Consider the following 18,796-nt stretch of genomic DNA (forward strand, 5'->3'; position numbering starts at 1 on the left):
AAAATAATAATTTATTTTATTATCCTATAAAGCAGCGTTTTTCAACCTTTTTCAACATGTGGCACACTAAAAGTGTAATTTAAAATCCCGTGGCAAATTCATATAATACAGTATAAACTAGTGGTTCCCAACCAGGGAGAATTTTGAAGGGTTTAGGAGGAAATGTGATTACTCAATGTTGACATATGCCGCGTTCACTGAAAGTTGACCGTTGTGGACTTACTTTTTTACTATTCTTTTCACTTTTATTTTTCTAATTTTTGCTATGACAACCTTTACTATTTTCATTTTCACGCTGCACACCAGCGGATCTTTCGTGGTACACTAGTGTGGCGTGACACATCGGTTGAAAAAGGCTGCTATGAAGGGATGTCATACGAAATCTATATCGTGATATTGTAATTACGCTATTAATATGATTTTATTCGAAATCACAATTTGGTACAAATCATTGTATTTCTATTTTCTCGGTGCCAAATTTGTATAATCCTTTTTATAATGCCTTTTTGAAGTAGAGATTCTTTGTTCTTGAAACCTGTTGATTGCGATCTCTAGAAATAGAAGTAATATTGATATGACTGCACCAGCAGCCAAGATTACATAGAATATGCCCACAGTGTTTAAGGACACGCTTAGTATGTTATTGAGGTTATCTTGATTTTTCCGCCAAATTTTCATATTTATTCTTTTCAGCATTCCAGTGCGTTTTATTTCTTGAAGACTGAAAAAGATACAAAAGTTGACAGATTAGTTAACGTACATACTTGTAGAAGAAATAAAGCAAATGAATTTAAATACTATTATAGTCACAATCATGCCATGGTATGAAAGAAAAATTTCACAACTTCGAGCGGGAATTGTCATATCAACGGACGTGCATACGTCACCATACATCGTAAGATGAAGATTACAGTTGTGATATATTCTTAATTTATTTTAGCTGTGAATGGCTTTATGTCTAAAACTGTGAAATGCGTATTTACAGCAGTACCATCTCTAGAGACAAGTTTAATCGTCAGTTCCATTATATCCAATTACCCTTGATGACACAACCTTCACATGTGTCACTTTCTAAAGTTTTCTTCCGCTATTCAGTACAGAATACACTGCAACCTATTCAAATTTTCTACTTTCCTTCTCTTGTCATCCGCTGGATATCTCTTTGGTCTAACGAGATGTTAATCTATAGACATCTGTTATTTCAAGTGCCCTTGGTTCCCTCTAATGTTCCCCATTGATATAAAAATCATATGGATCATAATCAGGAGATCTTACAGGCCACAATTTTCTGCTAACTATGTTATCACCGAACATTAACTTTATTATACGGGGTAAATCACGAGGATTTGTCGTCCTTTACAGAACTTATTTCTGAAGACATTTTGAGCAAAAAATGTTATATAAATATAGTTCCTATTCTTAATATTTTGAGAGTTACACTAATTTAAAGTTGTTTGTAAAATGCGTTTTTTCTTTAGTTTGAAGGTAAAAGAATAATACAAATAGAGAATGAACCATTCAGAAGTATCACTTCTTTAATTGGCAAGTATTATGAAGCTAAAAATGTGCTGTAAACTCCTTAGTTACTCCGTACAGACATCTTATTCTATTTTTAACTACAAAATTACATTACTCTTGCACACTTAACACAACAATTATTACAAATCACACCACTTCCACAGACTTAACTATTTGCAGTTCAATTTTTCATCTTAATTTACAGTCTTGGAGACTTTACAATACATTAAAAAAAATGACTCCTTCCGCTTGAGTAGCCTACACTTGGCCGCACGCTTGTGAACGGCACTCATCGCTCTACGTACCTGCATACGGCTATCTTTGATTTCCGTAGCACTCTCACTGGCTGCTGACTGCACGCTGATCAAGATCACGCGTTCACAGCAATGCGTTTCAATAACGAAACGTAACTCTGTAAACATTGAGAATAGGACGCATGTTTGTATGAAATCTTTTGCTCAGATTGTCTTCGGAAATAAGCTCCGTAAAGGACGATAAATCCTCGTGAATCACCCTGTATTCAATGAACGTTTCTTCCGTTGGAACTTCCGATTTTACTTTTCAAAATTTTTGTATTTCACAAAACGGCCATAAATTATTCATTATGCTCTGATTCGAAGTATAGCGAATAAACACTGCATCGCACGACATTACAAAACTACAGAGACTGACGAGACGTCTCTCTGGAGTTAAGTTTATGGTGTCACACACTAGTGGTTCATAATTCACCTCTTATAATAATCGCCTGCAAATCGCCAACAGAAACAAGCAGCAGACAGCAGAGAAATCGGGGTGAATGTATAAATAGGGAACACTGCTTTACCAAGATACTCACTGATAAGTGAAAAATCGTTTGTAAGGACTAGACCTCTGCATGATCATGGTTACAGTTGTGTAGAAGTAGGCATGAGGAATCTCTATGATGACGCAAGGTAAAGTCCTCTCTAGACCACGTCGAGTGACTTGCGTGCAAAAGTAGCTGTATTTGTTATCGAAACAGACCTGCCGTAAACCATCCTTGTCTTTTTTCGGAGTTTTGTAACTATATGGTTCAATTAATTTCTTGTATATTTTCTTTAAAAGTTCTTCGTTGGAGTTCTGAAAAAGAAAAAGAATGAATCGCCAGTTTTCTGTAAGCGCTTAGATAAAATTCACTCCCAAAAATCCTAAACGGCTTTAACCTTAAATTAAACATTATTAAAATGCATAGATTATTGTATAACAGTAGCGAATTAAAGTAGTACGTGTTATCTTCCCGTTCACCTGCCATGGTTTCATTATTGAGGCAGACGAGCAGTGTTGAATTAGTGAAATAATTGCATGGTGATCACTGATCAGTAGGCCTGAGAAATATATGCCGTTATACTACCAGTGCGCTTCGTGCGCCTCTTTGAGTAGGCCTACGTCTCAGAGTTGGAGTGAGTTAACGCAGTGTCTTTCGTTCGTTTGAACTCATGCTTATCATCACGGTAAGTTAGTCCTCAGCATTTGGGTGGTTGAAAGCCACTCCTTTGACTTCGAAACACAACTATCTGCTAAAGAAAATTTTAAAGACATCATTTTCTTTGTTAAAGAAAAATTTCGCTATTTTAAAAACATTTTTTATTTTCTGTCTGTAGAAAATACACCTAATATAACATTGACAAGTATCAGCCTTATTATTTCACTATGTTAATATGATGGTGCATTACGTTTTTGTTTTACATAATTTTCATTCATTTATTGTTGCAGTGAATAACAAACCACATTTTCAAATTATCAAAGGAGAATGATTGCCTGTTGCTAGAAAACACAGCCATATGTCTACAAAAACTTCGTTCTACTTCTGCAGAAACAATGGGGGAATATTTGAAATATTTTACACAAGCATTATTTATCTCAAAATCTGTATCATTATTACAAATTTCCTCATTTGAAATTAAGTCACAAATTTCGTCCTCGACATCTTGCTATTATTCTTCTTTACAGGACGTTGAATGTTTCCTGTTATAAATAGCAGTAGACCGCATTAATGTAACCGATCACCTGAAATTCAGTGCTGAAAGAAACACACTGAAATCCCCCACCCCAACGCAATTACATACTGGTACCTGAAGTGAGAGGCGCATGAAGCACAGTGTAATGGCATACAATTCTTAGTCATACTGATCAGTAATGACTGATCACATGCGATTAGAATTACAAAATGTATAAGCAGAGTACCAAAGATGTAAGATATTCGAATACTCGCCATGATGCTCGAAAGGGCACAGTATTTTAACATTGGGTCCAGAATGCTGGTGACGTTTTCATGTATTTTCCGCGTTCGAACTTACAAATCATGACACTGAGAAATGTTATAAAATCACACGTACGTATCCACAGGTTCAAAACAAAATTTGAAACAAACTTAAATATGTTATTAGGTTATTACTAAAAGTGAGACTCTGAACTAACACTGCCTTTCGCAAGAAGTGTAAAATCGATTCTTACAATTGAAGACTCCACTGCAAGATTGATGGATGTCACTTTCTTGTCGAAAATGAACCAAGAGTGTCAATGCATAGCTCAAGACATATAGAATGTACATAGAGAGTGTCATGGCATTAACACTGATAGTCATTGTCCAGTAATGATCGGAAAATCACAGTTAAGCTTTGAGCGCTAAGCACTTCAAACTTTCAATTGCTTCTCCTGCAAACTGTATTCCAAATGACATCCATCATTCTTGCAGTGGACTCTTCAATTGTTTTAACTTAGAAGATATATTATTTTTATTAGCTTATTCCTGAATATTAACAGAAAATATAACTAGAATGACACAGATCAAAAAACTATTTTCCTGTTCTTCTCAATTTCACCTCAAAGTATTGGAAAAACTGCCTCCTCCTGTATCTTCCAATATGTACACCAGAAAAAAATTAACACCGTCCTATGATATACTACATTGCTATGATTCGGAAAAAGGACATTTTAATATAGGGTGCCATTTAAAGAAATAAAGTTTACTGTCTCACTCTGAATGCCTGAATAACTAACACTGGTGTCGTATTGTTTACCTCCAACAGTTTTTGCATAAAGCTTTTTCTTTCGTAAAATTAAAATTCAATTAGTTATCAGTAATATCCATACACTCTGTACATGTATATATATATATATATATATATATATATATATATATATATATATATATACCGTGCGTTCGCGTCACGCTTGATCCGAAGAACGCGGGCGGGAGCGAGCCTTTAGAGCGCGAGGTAAAACTCGACATTTTAGATCCGTAATCTCAGGCATATTGCACTCATGCAACTTTCATTAATTAATGGCATGCACACAATCATCATTTTATTTCACAAGCCTGTATTACAGTGTGGTGTTTATTAGCATTCAGATATTCCCTACATCTTTTGATGAAATTTGAATTCATACGCAAAAGTCCTTCTTTAGTTATCCTTCTAATTTCTGTTCTTATTGTGTTTCAGTTCATTGATGATGTGTGGCTTATTTGTATAGACTATTTTTAGGGTTCCCCATAAATAATAATAATAGCATGCGGTAAGATCTGGGGAACGTGCGGGCCATAAAGCTGTAGAAATAATTCTGTCTTCAAAAACCTTCCTTACAGCCTCCAAAGAAGCACCTGCAGTATTGGCAGTGACAGAATCTTGTTGAAAATATGCATGTTGTCTCTCATTATTAGATAACCGTTCAAAGAACTGCGAGTATTTGCGTATAATACCTCTCTGAATTTACAGTGTCTTAAAAAAATATCGGTCCTATTATTCGATTTGCAGTTACAGCACACCAGTCTTTTCATCATGCAGGGGAACTTCGTGAATTAATCCCGGATTTTCTGTGCGCCAGAATCTATTGTTCCATGAACACACAAAACTACGTAAATGAAACCATGCCTCATCAAAGAAAATGATTAAATATGGGACAATACAATACAGTCAAAAATGTTTTGTAAAATCCAATTACAGAAATTCATTCGACTTTCGGTGTCATGCAGCCGTAATTCTTGGACTACAGCAATTCTGTAAGGTTTCAATTTTAAAAGTTTAGTAGCCGTATGGACTGGAGTTTTTGACACGGCTATTTCTTGTGCAACACTACTCAAAGATTTATTAGGAGAACGTTAAAGTGATGCACCAATATCAAAGTTTTGCTTCTGTTCTGTCGTTTTGGCCTACGAATTTTACAGTTTAGCGATCCCGTTTCTCTTAATCTAATGACAAGGTTCCGAACTGTATACCTCTATTTGGAGGTCAAATATCGGGGCATTTCTCTACAAATTGTCTGTTAAACTTATCGGCATGAATCTTTTTTTGACGTAAGTTTCGCAGTTGTAGAGTAAACTTTTCAGCCGGCATTTCAATTATCTAAACAACTAATTTAATGCAGAACGGACACACTTCAAACGTATTTAAAAGTAGTAAACAAGCACACACGTTTTCTATTACTAACATCTCAGACTGTACTAAGCTGTGGCAACGACTGGTAACATACAGGCCCGTGCAGCACTGAAGCATGAAGCAATCAGCGGTTACGATCTTTCCGCGTTCTTCGGATCAAGAGTGACGCGAACGCTCTGTATATATAGTTTTAAATAGCATATTTTGTACAGCTGTCAAAAAAAAATGGCCGCACTCGTGAACAGCGAATATTTTCAAAGTCCACTTCGACTCGCGGCGATGTTACACGATGCATGTGCTTGTACAAGCAGTTCCGGAACTATGAAAGTGTTCCATATCTGCGCCTCGTAGACCAGCGGTAGAGTGCTTGTTTAATGATTCAAAGGTCGTGGGTTCGGGCCTTCTTCAAGTTTTCATTTTTTTAATCGTTCTTTAGCGATGTAAATGATATTCAAATTATCATTTATATCCAGTTATCGTTCTTTATGGATATCACGTTATTTATATTTTGTTATCGTTCTTTAGAGATATGAATAAAATTCAGGTCATCATTTGTATTCTGTTATCGTATTATAACAATATGAATAACAATTTTTATTATTGTATCTCCAATGGGGGTTAGCCCTATTTTACATATGTATGTTAGGGCTATAGTTTTATACACAAAAAAGATAAGCATAAAGAGAAATGGAAAAGAAAATTAAATTAGCTTACGCGATGTAAACAAAACATAAACAGTCCGTAAATTAGGCATTGCGATTGCAAAACAAATATCAGGTATCAATTTGAAACATACAAAAACATTAACAACACACATACGTAACACTTCTATAACACAAATATGCAGCTTTCCGTACCATACATCATAAATTAATACACAATAGTCACACAAACACAATCAAACTATAATTACGACATTTCGACGACATCTAGCATCCCATAACTGACTCACATACATAACAAATCAAGCATCCGTTACAACACATACACTTCAACATAGTAACCACACTTTTAAAAGTTACAAATTTGGCTCTAAGAAGAATAAATAGGACACTGTTACTAATTACTATTCTTCTACAATTTCTTAAATACATCTGTAATAAATCTGTGAAATTCCGATATGAATAATATTCACGTTTTTTATATTGTTATCGTTCTTAGCGATTTAAATAATATTCAAGTTATCATTTATATTCTGTTTTCCTTCATTAGCATTATAAAATAATATTCAAGTTATTTATATTGTTATTGTTCTTTCGCAATATATTAATTAAACAAACCGATATTTATCATTTATATTCTGTTATCGTTCTTTAGTGATACTGTATAAATAATATTCAAGTTATTTATATTGTAATCGTTCTTTAGCGATATAAATAACATAAATTTAATATTAGGTTTGGAAAAATCCAGTTGCATAATACTGGTATTAGTTTTTCTTTTTGTATTATTACATTATACTATCTTGAACCACAATAAAATGAAAAGAAGTAACGAGGAATTGAACCTGAGACGTTGACATCTAAATTCCGACGTTCGTCCGCTGAGCTACGAGAGCAAATGTGAGGAAATGTGAGGAAACATTTTCGGAAAAATTGGCCCAATCACACTCTAAGATTTTCTGATGCTTCGTAGAAGCTAGTCCAGGATGCGGGGGGCAAAGGCTAATTGAGATTTCCCGGTCTCTGACCGGGTCAAACATCCTGATAGAATTAATATTTAACCCTTGCCGTGACTTTCGGTGAAGACCGGAGGGCCCAATTAATCAAATCCACTCTCCTCATCTCCACGCTTGGGCCCCCTGGAATTTAATAAGATGCGAAAGAGATAGTGGTGTGCGGAAAGCAACGGGATGTTACCGCATTTAGGCCTATCCTTCCCAAGAAAAACTGCAAACATGAACAAAGGAAGCGGATCTTCTGCGGACCTCTGGAAAAAGAACTAAGGAAGAGACTAGTGAAGTGCCTTGTATGGAGTGTGGCATTATACGGGGAAGGAACATGGACATTACGACGAAATGAAGAGAAACGAATTGAAGCATTTGAAATGTGGATGTGGAGAAGAACGGTGCGTGTGAAGTGGACAGATAGAATAAGAAATAAAATTGTGTTTCAAAAGTGAGTGAAGAAAGAATGATGCTGAAACTGATTAGAAAGATAAAAAGTAACTGGTTGGGTCTCTGGTTGAAGAGAATAATAGACGACATTAGGATATGTGGATCATATGCGGAGATTAAGAGGAAGGCAGAAAATAGGAAAGATTAGAGATTGCTGGGTTTGCAATGAAAGACCTGCCCATGGACAGAACACTTATGTATGTATGTTCAGAATGCCTGGAATATCGTGTCTAAAAACAGTCGCTATTTGCAAAGACTAGTCAATTCCATGCCCACTCGACTGCAAGATGATCGAGATAAGAGGAAGATAGACTAAATATTGAATTGTGGCTTTTTGTTTTGTTTTTTGAACGCTTAATTGTTTGAATGTTTTAAGGCCGACGCCAGTAAATGTGTTATGTTTATGCCACGAAAGATATTTTATTGAGAATAAAATCTATTTCTTTCCATTTGCAGCCACAATATCATAATGATAATGATAAAGTCATGGCATAATATATTAATGAACCTGATGTTAATTACTAAAATAATCATAAAAGAGAAAGGAGCCATTATATCTAGTTTGTCTCTCTCAAAAACAGAACAAAAAAGGACATAAAAAGCACGAGGTTATAGTCGAACGCAGGACCTCATGAATAAGAGGCCTGAACGCTACCATTATGCTACCGAATAACACACAGTATACTTCAATTATAACTGTAGATATCAGGCAACGTGGTCCAACAACATGTAACATCGCCTGTCTCCGAATTGTAGCGAAGATACCCGAAGGGATCTTTGTTTCAGGAGAGCGGACACTTTTTCTTTTGACAGCTGTACATTTTTTTAACACGAAATAAAAAATCGGATTTTTTTTATCCCTAATCACTACTCAGACTCCTTAAGTAATAAAAGAGGAGTTCTCATGACAATTAGTGAGATTTTGCGGATAAGTGAAACTGTAATGCTGAGGGCTATGACAGGAATATGGCTATCGCTACAAGCACCGGTAACAAGATAATCACTTGGTATGGTTAGTGGAACATAAAAATTTCATACCTTAAAATAAGCTTCTCTTTCAGAATTCCTGACTACTCCCAGGGCATATGTTCCATCTCGAAGGAAACCTTCGAAGTCGGTGAATGGAATGTTAAATGGACTTATAGTTAAGAATGATATCAAGATAGCCCCATATGCTACGAAGAGCACCAAGGCTAGCAGGTATCCCATCAAGTAGATTATACCGCAGGACAGAGACACGGGTGACATTTCAATAGCTGTAAACATAAATCTGTATAATTTCTTTCTCTCTCTTCCACATATATACACGCAAACACATGAGTTTCGTAATTTGTAAGTCCATACATAACATTGATTACTAGATAAAACATTTATTGTACGTATTTGTATATGTATATGTATGTACATGTTTGTGTATGTGCGTGCGTGAGTGTATGTATGTATGTATGTATGTATGTATGTATGTATGTATGTATGTATGTATGTATGTATGTATGTATGTATGTATGTATGTATGTATGTATGTATGTATGTATGTATGTACAGTTACCCTTAAAAGGAATGAGACGACTCTTGGTCGTCGGAAGTTAAAGTTCTACAGCGCGGTTCACTCGATATCGACGTAGGCCTAACAATAAATACCATGACATATACAACAAGAATTGTTACAAGGACCACAACAAGGACAAGGACCACAATAAGAATCACGAAGAAGATAGCCATTTAAGGCCACGATTTCACAACATTGCTCGAGTCACAAAATATCATTGCTTCTCTGTACCGAATGGCAAATGCCTGCTGTGGGATCTACATTCTGGACTGCTGCCGTCGCTGTCTTATCTCTGTAGCTCATATAGTAGCGTGTCGGTTCCACTGTATAACCGAAACGTCGCGTGTTCGATCCCAGGTAAAACTTTTTTTTTTATTGAGGTGTAATTAATTTCTTCAGATTCCTTCGACTGTCTAATTTGTCGAAAAATATGGAATAATTTATGCCCAATTTCTGGGTTTTACAAGTGGGATGAACCTCGTCAAAAAATATCTTATTTGGAAGTTAAAAGTATTCTTCCTCAAACAATAATCATAAGAAACAAAAAGAGATCTGTTAACTTAAAATCTTGTCCACATTCCATCAGCTTCTATTACAGCTCTAAGTCAATCCGGCATGGATGTCACGAGATTGTGGAATAGGTTCTGATCCCCGGCGAGATCTTCCCAGGTGTCGACAACGTGATTCCAAAATTCGTCTCGCTTTCGAGGGCGTCGGTGGGCATAGGTGGCTATTCTGTAGTGACATAAACATAGATTATCTCTCGAAACTTTTCCGTAAAAGTAAATTAAATTCACTCCTTGAAACTGACAACCTTAGTCGTAGCGTAATTTTTCCACCAGCATAGAAGCTTAAGTAGCACAGTCATTGATAAAATTTTTGTACACAGAATTAGACTGAATTTCTATTCGACAGAATCTATAATTCATGGCCTGTCTGAACATGATAAACAAATCCTAAGTGTTTCCAATGTCACTAAATAATTTCAAAATATTAATTTAAAAACTAAAAAATGGTCGTAAATGCTGTATCTAGTGATTATTTACATTTATGTCTACAAAATGAATCATGGAAAAACGTATATGATACTGGTACTACTGATATTAAGAGTAAATGTATTGTATCTTTCACTTAATTTCAGAATCACTTCAGTGGATGTTCTCCACTCAATGTTGTGAAAAAATTCAAAAGTAAAAAAATGTAGATAACGCAGGGACTTAAAAATCTCATGTATTAAAAAGAAGAATCTCTATGTAATGAGCTGCAATGTAATGATCCTCATGTTCTTAAATACTACAAGAAGTACAGTGTAATTTATCAAAAATTATGAAAGAGGGAAATAGAATACATTTGAATAGAAAAGTACAACATTCAGATAATGCAATTAAAGCTATTCGGAATGTTATTAAAGTTAAACTTGTAGATATTCTAAGAAATAAAATATTTTTTTCATTAAAACAAGTGATTATAAAGTAGAGGATTCCAAATCTATTGCAAATTCTTTTAACGTCTTATAGTATATGGAACAGAAATATTATTGACAACTTAAACATGAAATATTTTGCAAAAGATACTACAATTGGTTACTTAACAGTTGCATTTCATAATTAGTATTAATACTGTATATGTAATTAGTCAATAACTGCAACATTGCTTTTTCATTCAATCATAACATGAATAAAATTGAATGCACATTAAATTAAACACTATTGGAAACACGTAGATAAAATAGTTAAAATCAACTGAAGGGGTGAGAATGAAATAATCCAAGGCCACACTTTTAACAAGAAGTGTTTTGTGCGAGTGCACTTCTTACACATACGGGAAAGCTACTAATAAAATGTTGTAATAATTACTCAGCAAATGACATAGCCTAAGGACTCTAAACCTTTGTAAAAGTTTGTCTGTGTGGCTTAGGAATATTTTTAAATTTCATTTTAATTGTTAATTTTTAATATATATGCATTTACATTGTATATGTGTGTGTATATAAATGCATTCACTAGATTAACGTTTATAATATTATAACTTGTAATTTTGCATTGTCTGTGATCATTAACACTTAATCTCAGGACTTTGTAAAACTCTATTTCAACGTTACTTAGCAATTGAACATTATTTAGACAAAAAAAAATCGTTGATGTAGACTGAGAATCGAACTCGCTCTCTTCTACACAACAGGCAGAAGTCTTAGCGTCTGAGCTATTGAAACGACAGGAAAGCTTTCCTTTCTGTGCGGAGTGTCGATCTAGCCATGAAAGTCCATTGTCGATTTAACTACACGATTTACGTATATATTTATATTTTATTTACGTAATATTACCATATTTTTTGCAGTATTTGAAGTGAATTTCGGAACGATGGTAGTAACAAACCAAATAGCCTGCATTTAAGTAACTCAATATTCGTTATCTTGTGTATCAGTACTCTGGTCTCCGATCATGCGCAGTGTCTTACATCTGAGACTTAGGAATATTCAATCGTCTCATCATTTTCCAGGGAAAATGTACATATGTACGTATGTATGTATGTATTTTTTTAATATTAGTTGAACGGCATGTCCCATTACAATAAAGGTAATACTACATGCCTTGCTACCTGTATGTTTACAATATAACACATTATATCTCGTTTCTGTCACTCTCTAGGCGTATGTAGGTCTGTTAATGTATGTATGTATGTATGTATGTATGTATGTATGTATGTATGTATGTATGTATGTATGTATGTATGTATGTATGTATGTATGTATGTATGTATGTATGTATGTATGTATGTATGCATGCATGTATGCACGTACGTATTATAGGCGTCTCCAAAATGTTCCTTAGCCTTTAAAATGTGGTTCTACCTACAAAAGTAATTAAACACCTGAACAATTGAACATATTATCAAATACCGAAGGGATTCTGAATTGAAGTTGATTACTGAACATGCATGCATTATGTAAGATGGTGCAGAGATGATATTCGAAATGCTCTGAGCAAAGACAACTTCATTTTCTGGTTAGTTTTGTACCTATCTGCATGCTTTTTCGTTTTTTATTGATTACTAGCCGTACCCGTGCGCTCCGCTGGACTTGTTACAAATAAGTATAAAGTAATTACATAATTAAAATAGGACATCTGGTCCAGAGAACATTCGTGTTTGATAGAAGAATAAATCGTTTAATATGCTACTTAATTTAAATTGTATTTAAATAATTAAAATGCGATCATTTTGGTCCAGAGACCACTCATTTGGTTCAATGATAATTCCTTTAACATGTTTCTTAATTGTTATTACATGCAAATAATTAAAATATGGTCATTTGGTTCAGAGAACATCCGTTTTTAGTGCAAGGATTTTTCGTTTAACATTTTTATAAATTAGTCTTGAATGCATCCTTCAATAAATCACTCCAAATTAATAGAGTTGATTGTGTACGAAGATCATTTTTATGTTAACCTTACTGTGCATCTTTTTTTCTTTTAAGTTTATTTTATTCACGCCTTAACATCTGTGATCATGTCGCGTGTTTAGAATGTCTGGGCATATGAGTAGGCCACTTTTACTCTTGTTGAGTTCCTGTTTCTGTTGTGTGTTGTAGATGGCTTGTGTTCATGTAACTGATTATAGACTTTGATTAATGTTTTTGGTATTGGTAAGTGAGGCGGTGATAAATCATAGCATGTATCTTTCCAATCCGGCATTTTCCTTTATGACTGAGGGATATCATGAAAAACACCAGTCAGATTGGTCGGAAACGGGTTTTGTACCCGGGACCTCATGAATGCGTGTCTCAAACGCTACCGTCTGAGCCAACTCGCTTGGATGTATATCATTGTTTATGCAAATAAAAAAATGAGGTACCCTACATAAATATTATTTTAAGAAACACAGGAAAAGAATATGGGTAAATTATGAGCGCAGGAACGCTGTTTCGTGATACCTTTTAAAATAACTCAGTTCCAGTGAGCTCTATGGTAAAATGCTTATTTATGATCCTGCAAAAATACTCATCTTTACGACAGAACTCTTAACTATTATGTTGTGTGAACAAAAAGAAATTTAAGGGTATAAAATTAGAGTATTTTATGTGTACCAAATAAAGTTACAATAATCAAGTTATACAATATTTCGACAGAATATCAAGTTTTCTGTGCGTAAAGATCTATTTTCATCTTATCTCAGTCCTCATATATGTAGTATTACCACAGTCTTCTATATACAGTAGCGAAGCTCAATACGTAGTAAATATGCAAACATTAGATAGTTGCTCACCACTAGGATCGCTAATATCGCCTCATTACAGGCAATGCAAAATAGTACCGTCACAGTCTATTGTTTCTAGCATCCTCAAAACTCAAGCTTCGTGACTGTATATAGTAGACTGTGGTAATACATCCATCTAGAGGAACTACAAATTTCAAATAGTAAAGGAATTATCCAAATTAGCTTCTGAGATTACTTCATAGAAACACACAAATATTCTCTTTATATTAATATTGATAAACGTCAAGGCCGCCTTAAATAGACGGAGTCATTTGTTTCTATTTCATTATAACCATCGATGTCGTTCCTGCAATAACTCCTATGTGACATATTATCGATTTTCAGAATTTTGCTCTATTAAATAACTTAAATAGCTCTACAGTAAATAATACAATCTCCTATATGTAATTATATTTCTTTCTTTCGAAAATGTAAGAATTCACGATCTCCTATGTGCCACTGCCACAGAAAGAACAAATCTGTTTTTTTTTTCGTACTGAAAAATGTTATATTTTGCACATCCTAGAAGTTACGGAACAACGACGCTATAATCTAAGGCGGCGGTGAAAATATATTGTATTGTTAATTTAAAAGTCTTGTATATCCTTAAATATCAGTCCTATCAAAATGTCGCCTGGAATAAAACTGATCGGAAATCATTTTTAAAGAAACCTTTGTTATGTAACATTTTTCACAAAAATCAATAATAAGTGAGACAATTCGATTTACTTAATTCAGGCCCTCTTATAATACCCCTTTTCAATAAAGTATTTTGAATGTCATATAGCCTAAAATCAAAGTTACAACGAACTTAATTTATATTCCAATTTTAATCGAAATCCGTTCAGCCATTATCGCGTGAAAAGGTAAGAGACAGACAGACAGACAGACAGACATACAAACAAAAATTTCAAAAAAGCGCCGAAAGTTACCCAGCTTTTGCTCTTATTGAGTTGAGGGAAAACCCTGGAAAAAAAAAACCTGGAGCAGGTAACAAGTCCGAACCAGGATTTGAACCCGGGCCCGCACGTGCACGGTCAGGCGTACTAACCATGGACAGCGGTGAACTCCTTCAAATCTTAATACATTAAACTTCTTCTTGTGGTGAGCACGTGAATTATATAGCTAATTGGGATAGTTTATGCTTACTTAATGAATAATGTGCAGGTTTTGCAACAACGGAATGGTGAACTGTTTGCCGAACGTCGGTACCAATGTCCTACATATCAAGTTGAGCATGTAAAACTGAAGTGCCCTTACACCGTGACAGTTTGTAGGCATTTTTATATGAAAATTTTGACTTTCCTGGTTATTTTTATGTGTGGAACCATGTTTCAAAATTTCTTGTGGTAGGCCTATTTTGGGGACCCACTGCGCCTATATGCATTATGTGTATATTTTACAGAAGGACTCTGAAACTGATGGTAATATTTCAGGCACGTATTCTATGAGAAATATTATATAAGCGTATGGATGATAAAATAGTTATATTTTCTGCTATTAGGTCTTTCTAATGTAATCATATAGTTTAAGTCAGAAGGGCACAAAAATACATGATTACTAAGAAAAGGATTTGTATGCAAATGGATACTTTTACAGGCTTATTGACCGTCATGCAAAAATAATTTTATACGAGTTTTTATCATCTGTGATAACAAATATGCCTCGTTACTTTGGCATATTTTTGCATACACCTGGTGTTTCTGCACATAATGCATTATTGTGCATATGGCACTGCATATTATCAGGTTTTTGTACCATAAACTGGTAAAGTTCAAGTATTTTGTAATTTTCAGTCATAAAGTTGAACAATCTGGATTGTTTGACCGTCAGTGTACAATGTTCTCCGGTTGACTGGACTTGATAGCGGGAAATTCCTTGTGTTTCAAGTTTGAGTTGAGGGGGTAAACACAATCACCCTCTTTTCTGAGTATTCTCTCTTGTTAATATAAAACATCAATATTAATTAAAATAAAAATATTCAACGCTGAGTTAGAAATAGTGTTTTATTACGTGCTGAATTACTTCAGATATGTCCTAAGCAATAATATGTTTGCTGTTTATTGTGACATGAGTTAATTGTATTTTTATTCTTTTGGATGTATCATTGAAATAATAAATGAACACTATATTCATTCTCAAACCTCAAGAGCAACAGATATTATGGTTTTAAAAACTGTGGAATTTTATAATGTTTCACAACGAAAATAACTTCACTAAAATATTTAATTTGCAGGTATGTGTGCTTAACGGCAAAAAGAATGGGCCGCCGACAATTTCTAAGCTCCGGATACATGACATTGCGCATGCTCGTCTCGTCAAAGCCTTAGTTCACCAGGTAACACATAATTAAACCATTTCAATTTGCTATACAGTATTTTGTTTAAGAGTCTAAAATATAACTTATTATAAAATCGAATGGAGGGTTGATTCTAGATACATCAGGGCCTATGAAGAGTGAAAGAATAAAAAATTAATAAATACAAAATCAAGCGAAGCGAGTATGAACAGGAAAACCACGTATTACGCCAACATCACATAATGGTATTTTAAATACTGTAGCAACTTGAAAAAATGAAAATGGAAGAACACAATATTTGCATTTCTTGTAGGAAATTACCAGTCTTCATATCTACTAGCGTATTGACAAAATCTCATAAATTTAATCACCATGTAAATGAGTGTATGCACGTACGAAACGTATTATTTTAAAATCTTCAAAATAATCTTACATTTCTGAGTGATGAAGCCCACTGTATGAAGCCAAGTATATCTCAGTTCAAGGCTTTCCGTTTCCTGGCTTATGTTGAATTTCACTCCTATCCACCACGATGCTGTTAGTAACAGTGTGATCAATACAAACGTCACCATGGACGCCACCCAAAGGTCGGGTGTGAATTCTGATACCAAATCATTCATATCACTGTCCTCTAAACCCGGTAGTTTGATGTGCAAGATCATCCTGTCAAGAAGTAAAATTTACATGTTATGATTTATATAGTTATAAATATATACAGAGTGTAAGAACACCTCAACGACAAATTTTGAAGAATGATAGGTCAATCTAGATCAAATTATTGGGAATCATCAATGTGATTTTAGGCGTAATAGATCTATTGATCAGATTTTTTATACACGACAGATATTGAAGGAAAAAATGGGAGTGTAAGGGCACAGAATATATCAGTTATTCATAGAATTAAAAAAAGGCATATGACTCTATTAAAACAGAAGATTTATATAATATTCTTACTGAATTTGATATTCCCAAGAAAGTAGTTCGATTATTTAAAATGTGTCTCAGTGAAACGTACAGCAGAGTCCGTATAGGCTAGTTTCTGTCTGACGCTTTTCTAATTCACTGCGGGCTAAAGGGAGGAGATGCACTATCGCCTTTACTTTTCAACTTTGCTCTAGAATATGCCATTAGGAAAGTCCAGGATAACACAGGAGGTATGGAATTTAACAGGTTACATCGATTGCTTGTTTATGCGGATGATGTGAATATGTTAGGAGAAAATTCACAAACGATTAGGGAAAACACGGTAATTTTACTTGAAGCAAGTAAAGAAATAGGTTTGCAAATAAATCCCGAAAAGACAAAGTGTATCATTATGTCTCCTGACCAGAACATAGTACGAATTGGAAATATAAAAATTGGAAATTTATTCTTTGAAGAGATAGAAAAACTGAAATATCTTGGAACAAAAGTCACAAATATAAATGACAGTCGGGAGCAAATTAAACGCAGAATAAATGTGGGAAATGTCTGTTCTTATTCGGTTGAGTAGCTTTTATCATCCAGTCCGCTCTCACAACTTCTGAAAGTTAGAATTTATAAAACAGATATATTACTGGTTGTTCTGTATGGTTGTGACACTTAGACCCTCACTTGAAAAAAGGAAAAGAGGGTAAAGGATTCAAGAATAATGTACCTAGAAAAATATTTGTGGCTAAGAGAGATGAAGTTACAGGAGAATGGAGAAAGTTAAACATCGCAGAACTGCACGTATTGTATTCTTCACCTGATATAATTAGGAACATTGAATCCAGACGTTTGAGATGGGCACGGCATGTAGCACGTATGGGTGAATCCAGAAATGCATAAAGAGTGTTTGTGAGACCTGAGAGAAAAATACCTTTTGGTGTCGCTAAGACGTAGATGGAAGCATAATATTAAAACATATTTGAGGGAGTGGGATGTGATGCTAGGGACTGGATTAATCTTGCTCAGGATAGGAACCGATGGCGGGCTTATGTGAGGGCGGCAATGAACTCCGGGTTCTCTAAAAGCCATTTTTAAGTATTTATTAATTAAACATTTTATTTTTATTGCAACTTTTGTACTGGTGTTGTATTGTCATTTTAAATGCGGTGGCTTGTTGTTACGAAGGCAGCAAGCATCTTTGGGTTATGTGAACGATTTTAACTTTTATAATACATTATTTTTATTGAATTCCGGTATTTATTTTTGTGGTACAGCCTGTTATTTACAAAAAGAGCGAATGTGGTGCCTAATTGTGCATCTAATTACCGCTCAAGAAAGAAAATACTCTTTTCCAACATTGGCTTTTCCTTGTGACAAAGAAAAGCGAAAAAAGTGGATTCGTCCTGTACATCGTGCAGATTTTTAACTCAGTGAATATACTTATATTTGCATTTTATAAACCTTTTCGAAATGAAAGTCAAAGAAATAGGCATTAATTTATATGAGAAATGTACTAATCTATGCTTTTATAGAGTTAATAACTGTTGTTAGAAAGGTTTGCCATAATATAGTAAATATTTTTGGGGACCACACATTTTGGGAAATAATTGTTCAAATATAATTAATAACACTGTGTGTTCAAAAGAACGCAAACTAGCACATACAAGACAAAATGATTTTCCCGCCGAAAAACCTAGGAGTGTAGGTCTAATTCATTTGAGTTTTTTATTATATTTGAAGGATATAATATGTTGTAT

The 18,796-nt window shown here is 34.4% G+C and overlaps 1 protein-coding gene across 1 annotated transcript in view; it reads right to left on the reverse strand.

Annotated features, from left to right (window-relative positions):
• Positions 1-306: 306 nt before the first annotated feature.
• The window catches only part of LOC138701657 (probable glutamate receptor), a 79,112-nt gene continuing 60,622 nt past the window's right edge, over positions 307-18,796 (reverse strand). Inside the window, exons 5-8 of the mRNA XM_069828780.1 lie at positions 16,564-16,793; positions 9,067-9,284; positions 2,354-2,616; positions 307-721 (exon numbers count right to left, since the gene is read on the reverse strand). Of these exons, the coding sequence (XP_069684881.1) occupies positions 460-721; positions 2,354-2,616; positions 9,067-9,284; positions 16,564-16,793 (973 nt within the window). The 3' untranslated portion in view covers positions 307-459. The remainder of the gene's footprint in view (positions 722-2,353; positions 2,617-9,066; positions 9,285-16,563; positions 16,794-18,796) is intronic.

Source organism: Periplaneta americana, chromosome 1 (assembly GCF_040183065.1).
Source record: "Periplaneta americana isolate PAMFEO1 chromosome 1, P.americana_PAMFEO1_priV1, whole genome shotgun sequence".
NCBI lineage: Eukaryota > Metazoa > Arthropoda > Insecta > Blattodea > Blattidae > Periplaneta > Periplaneta americana.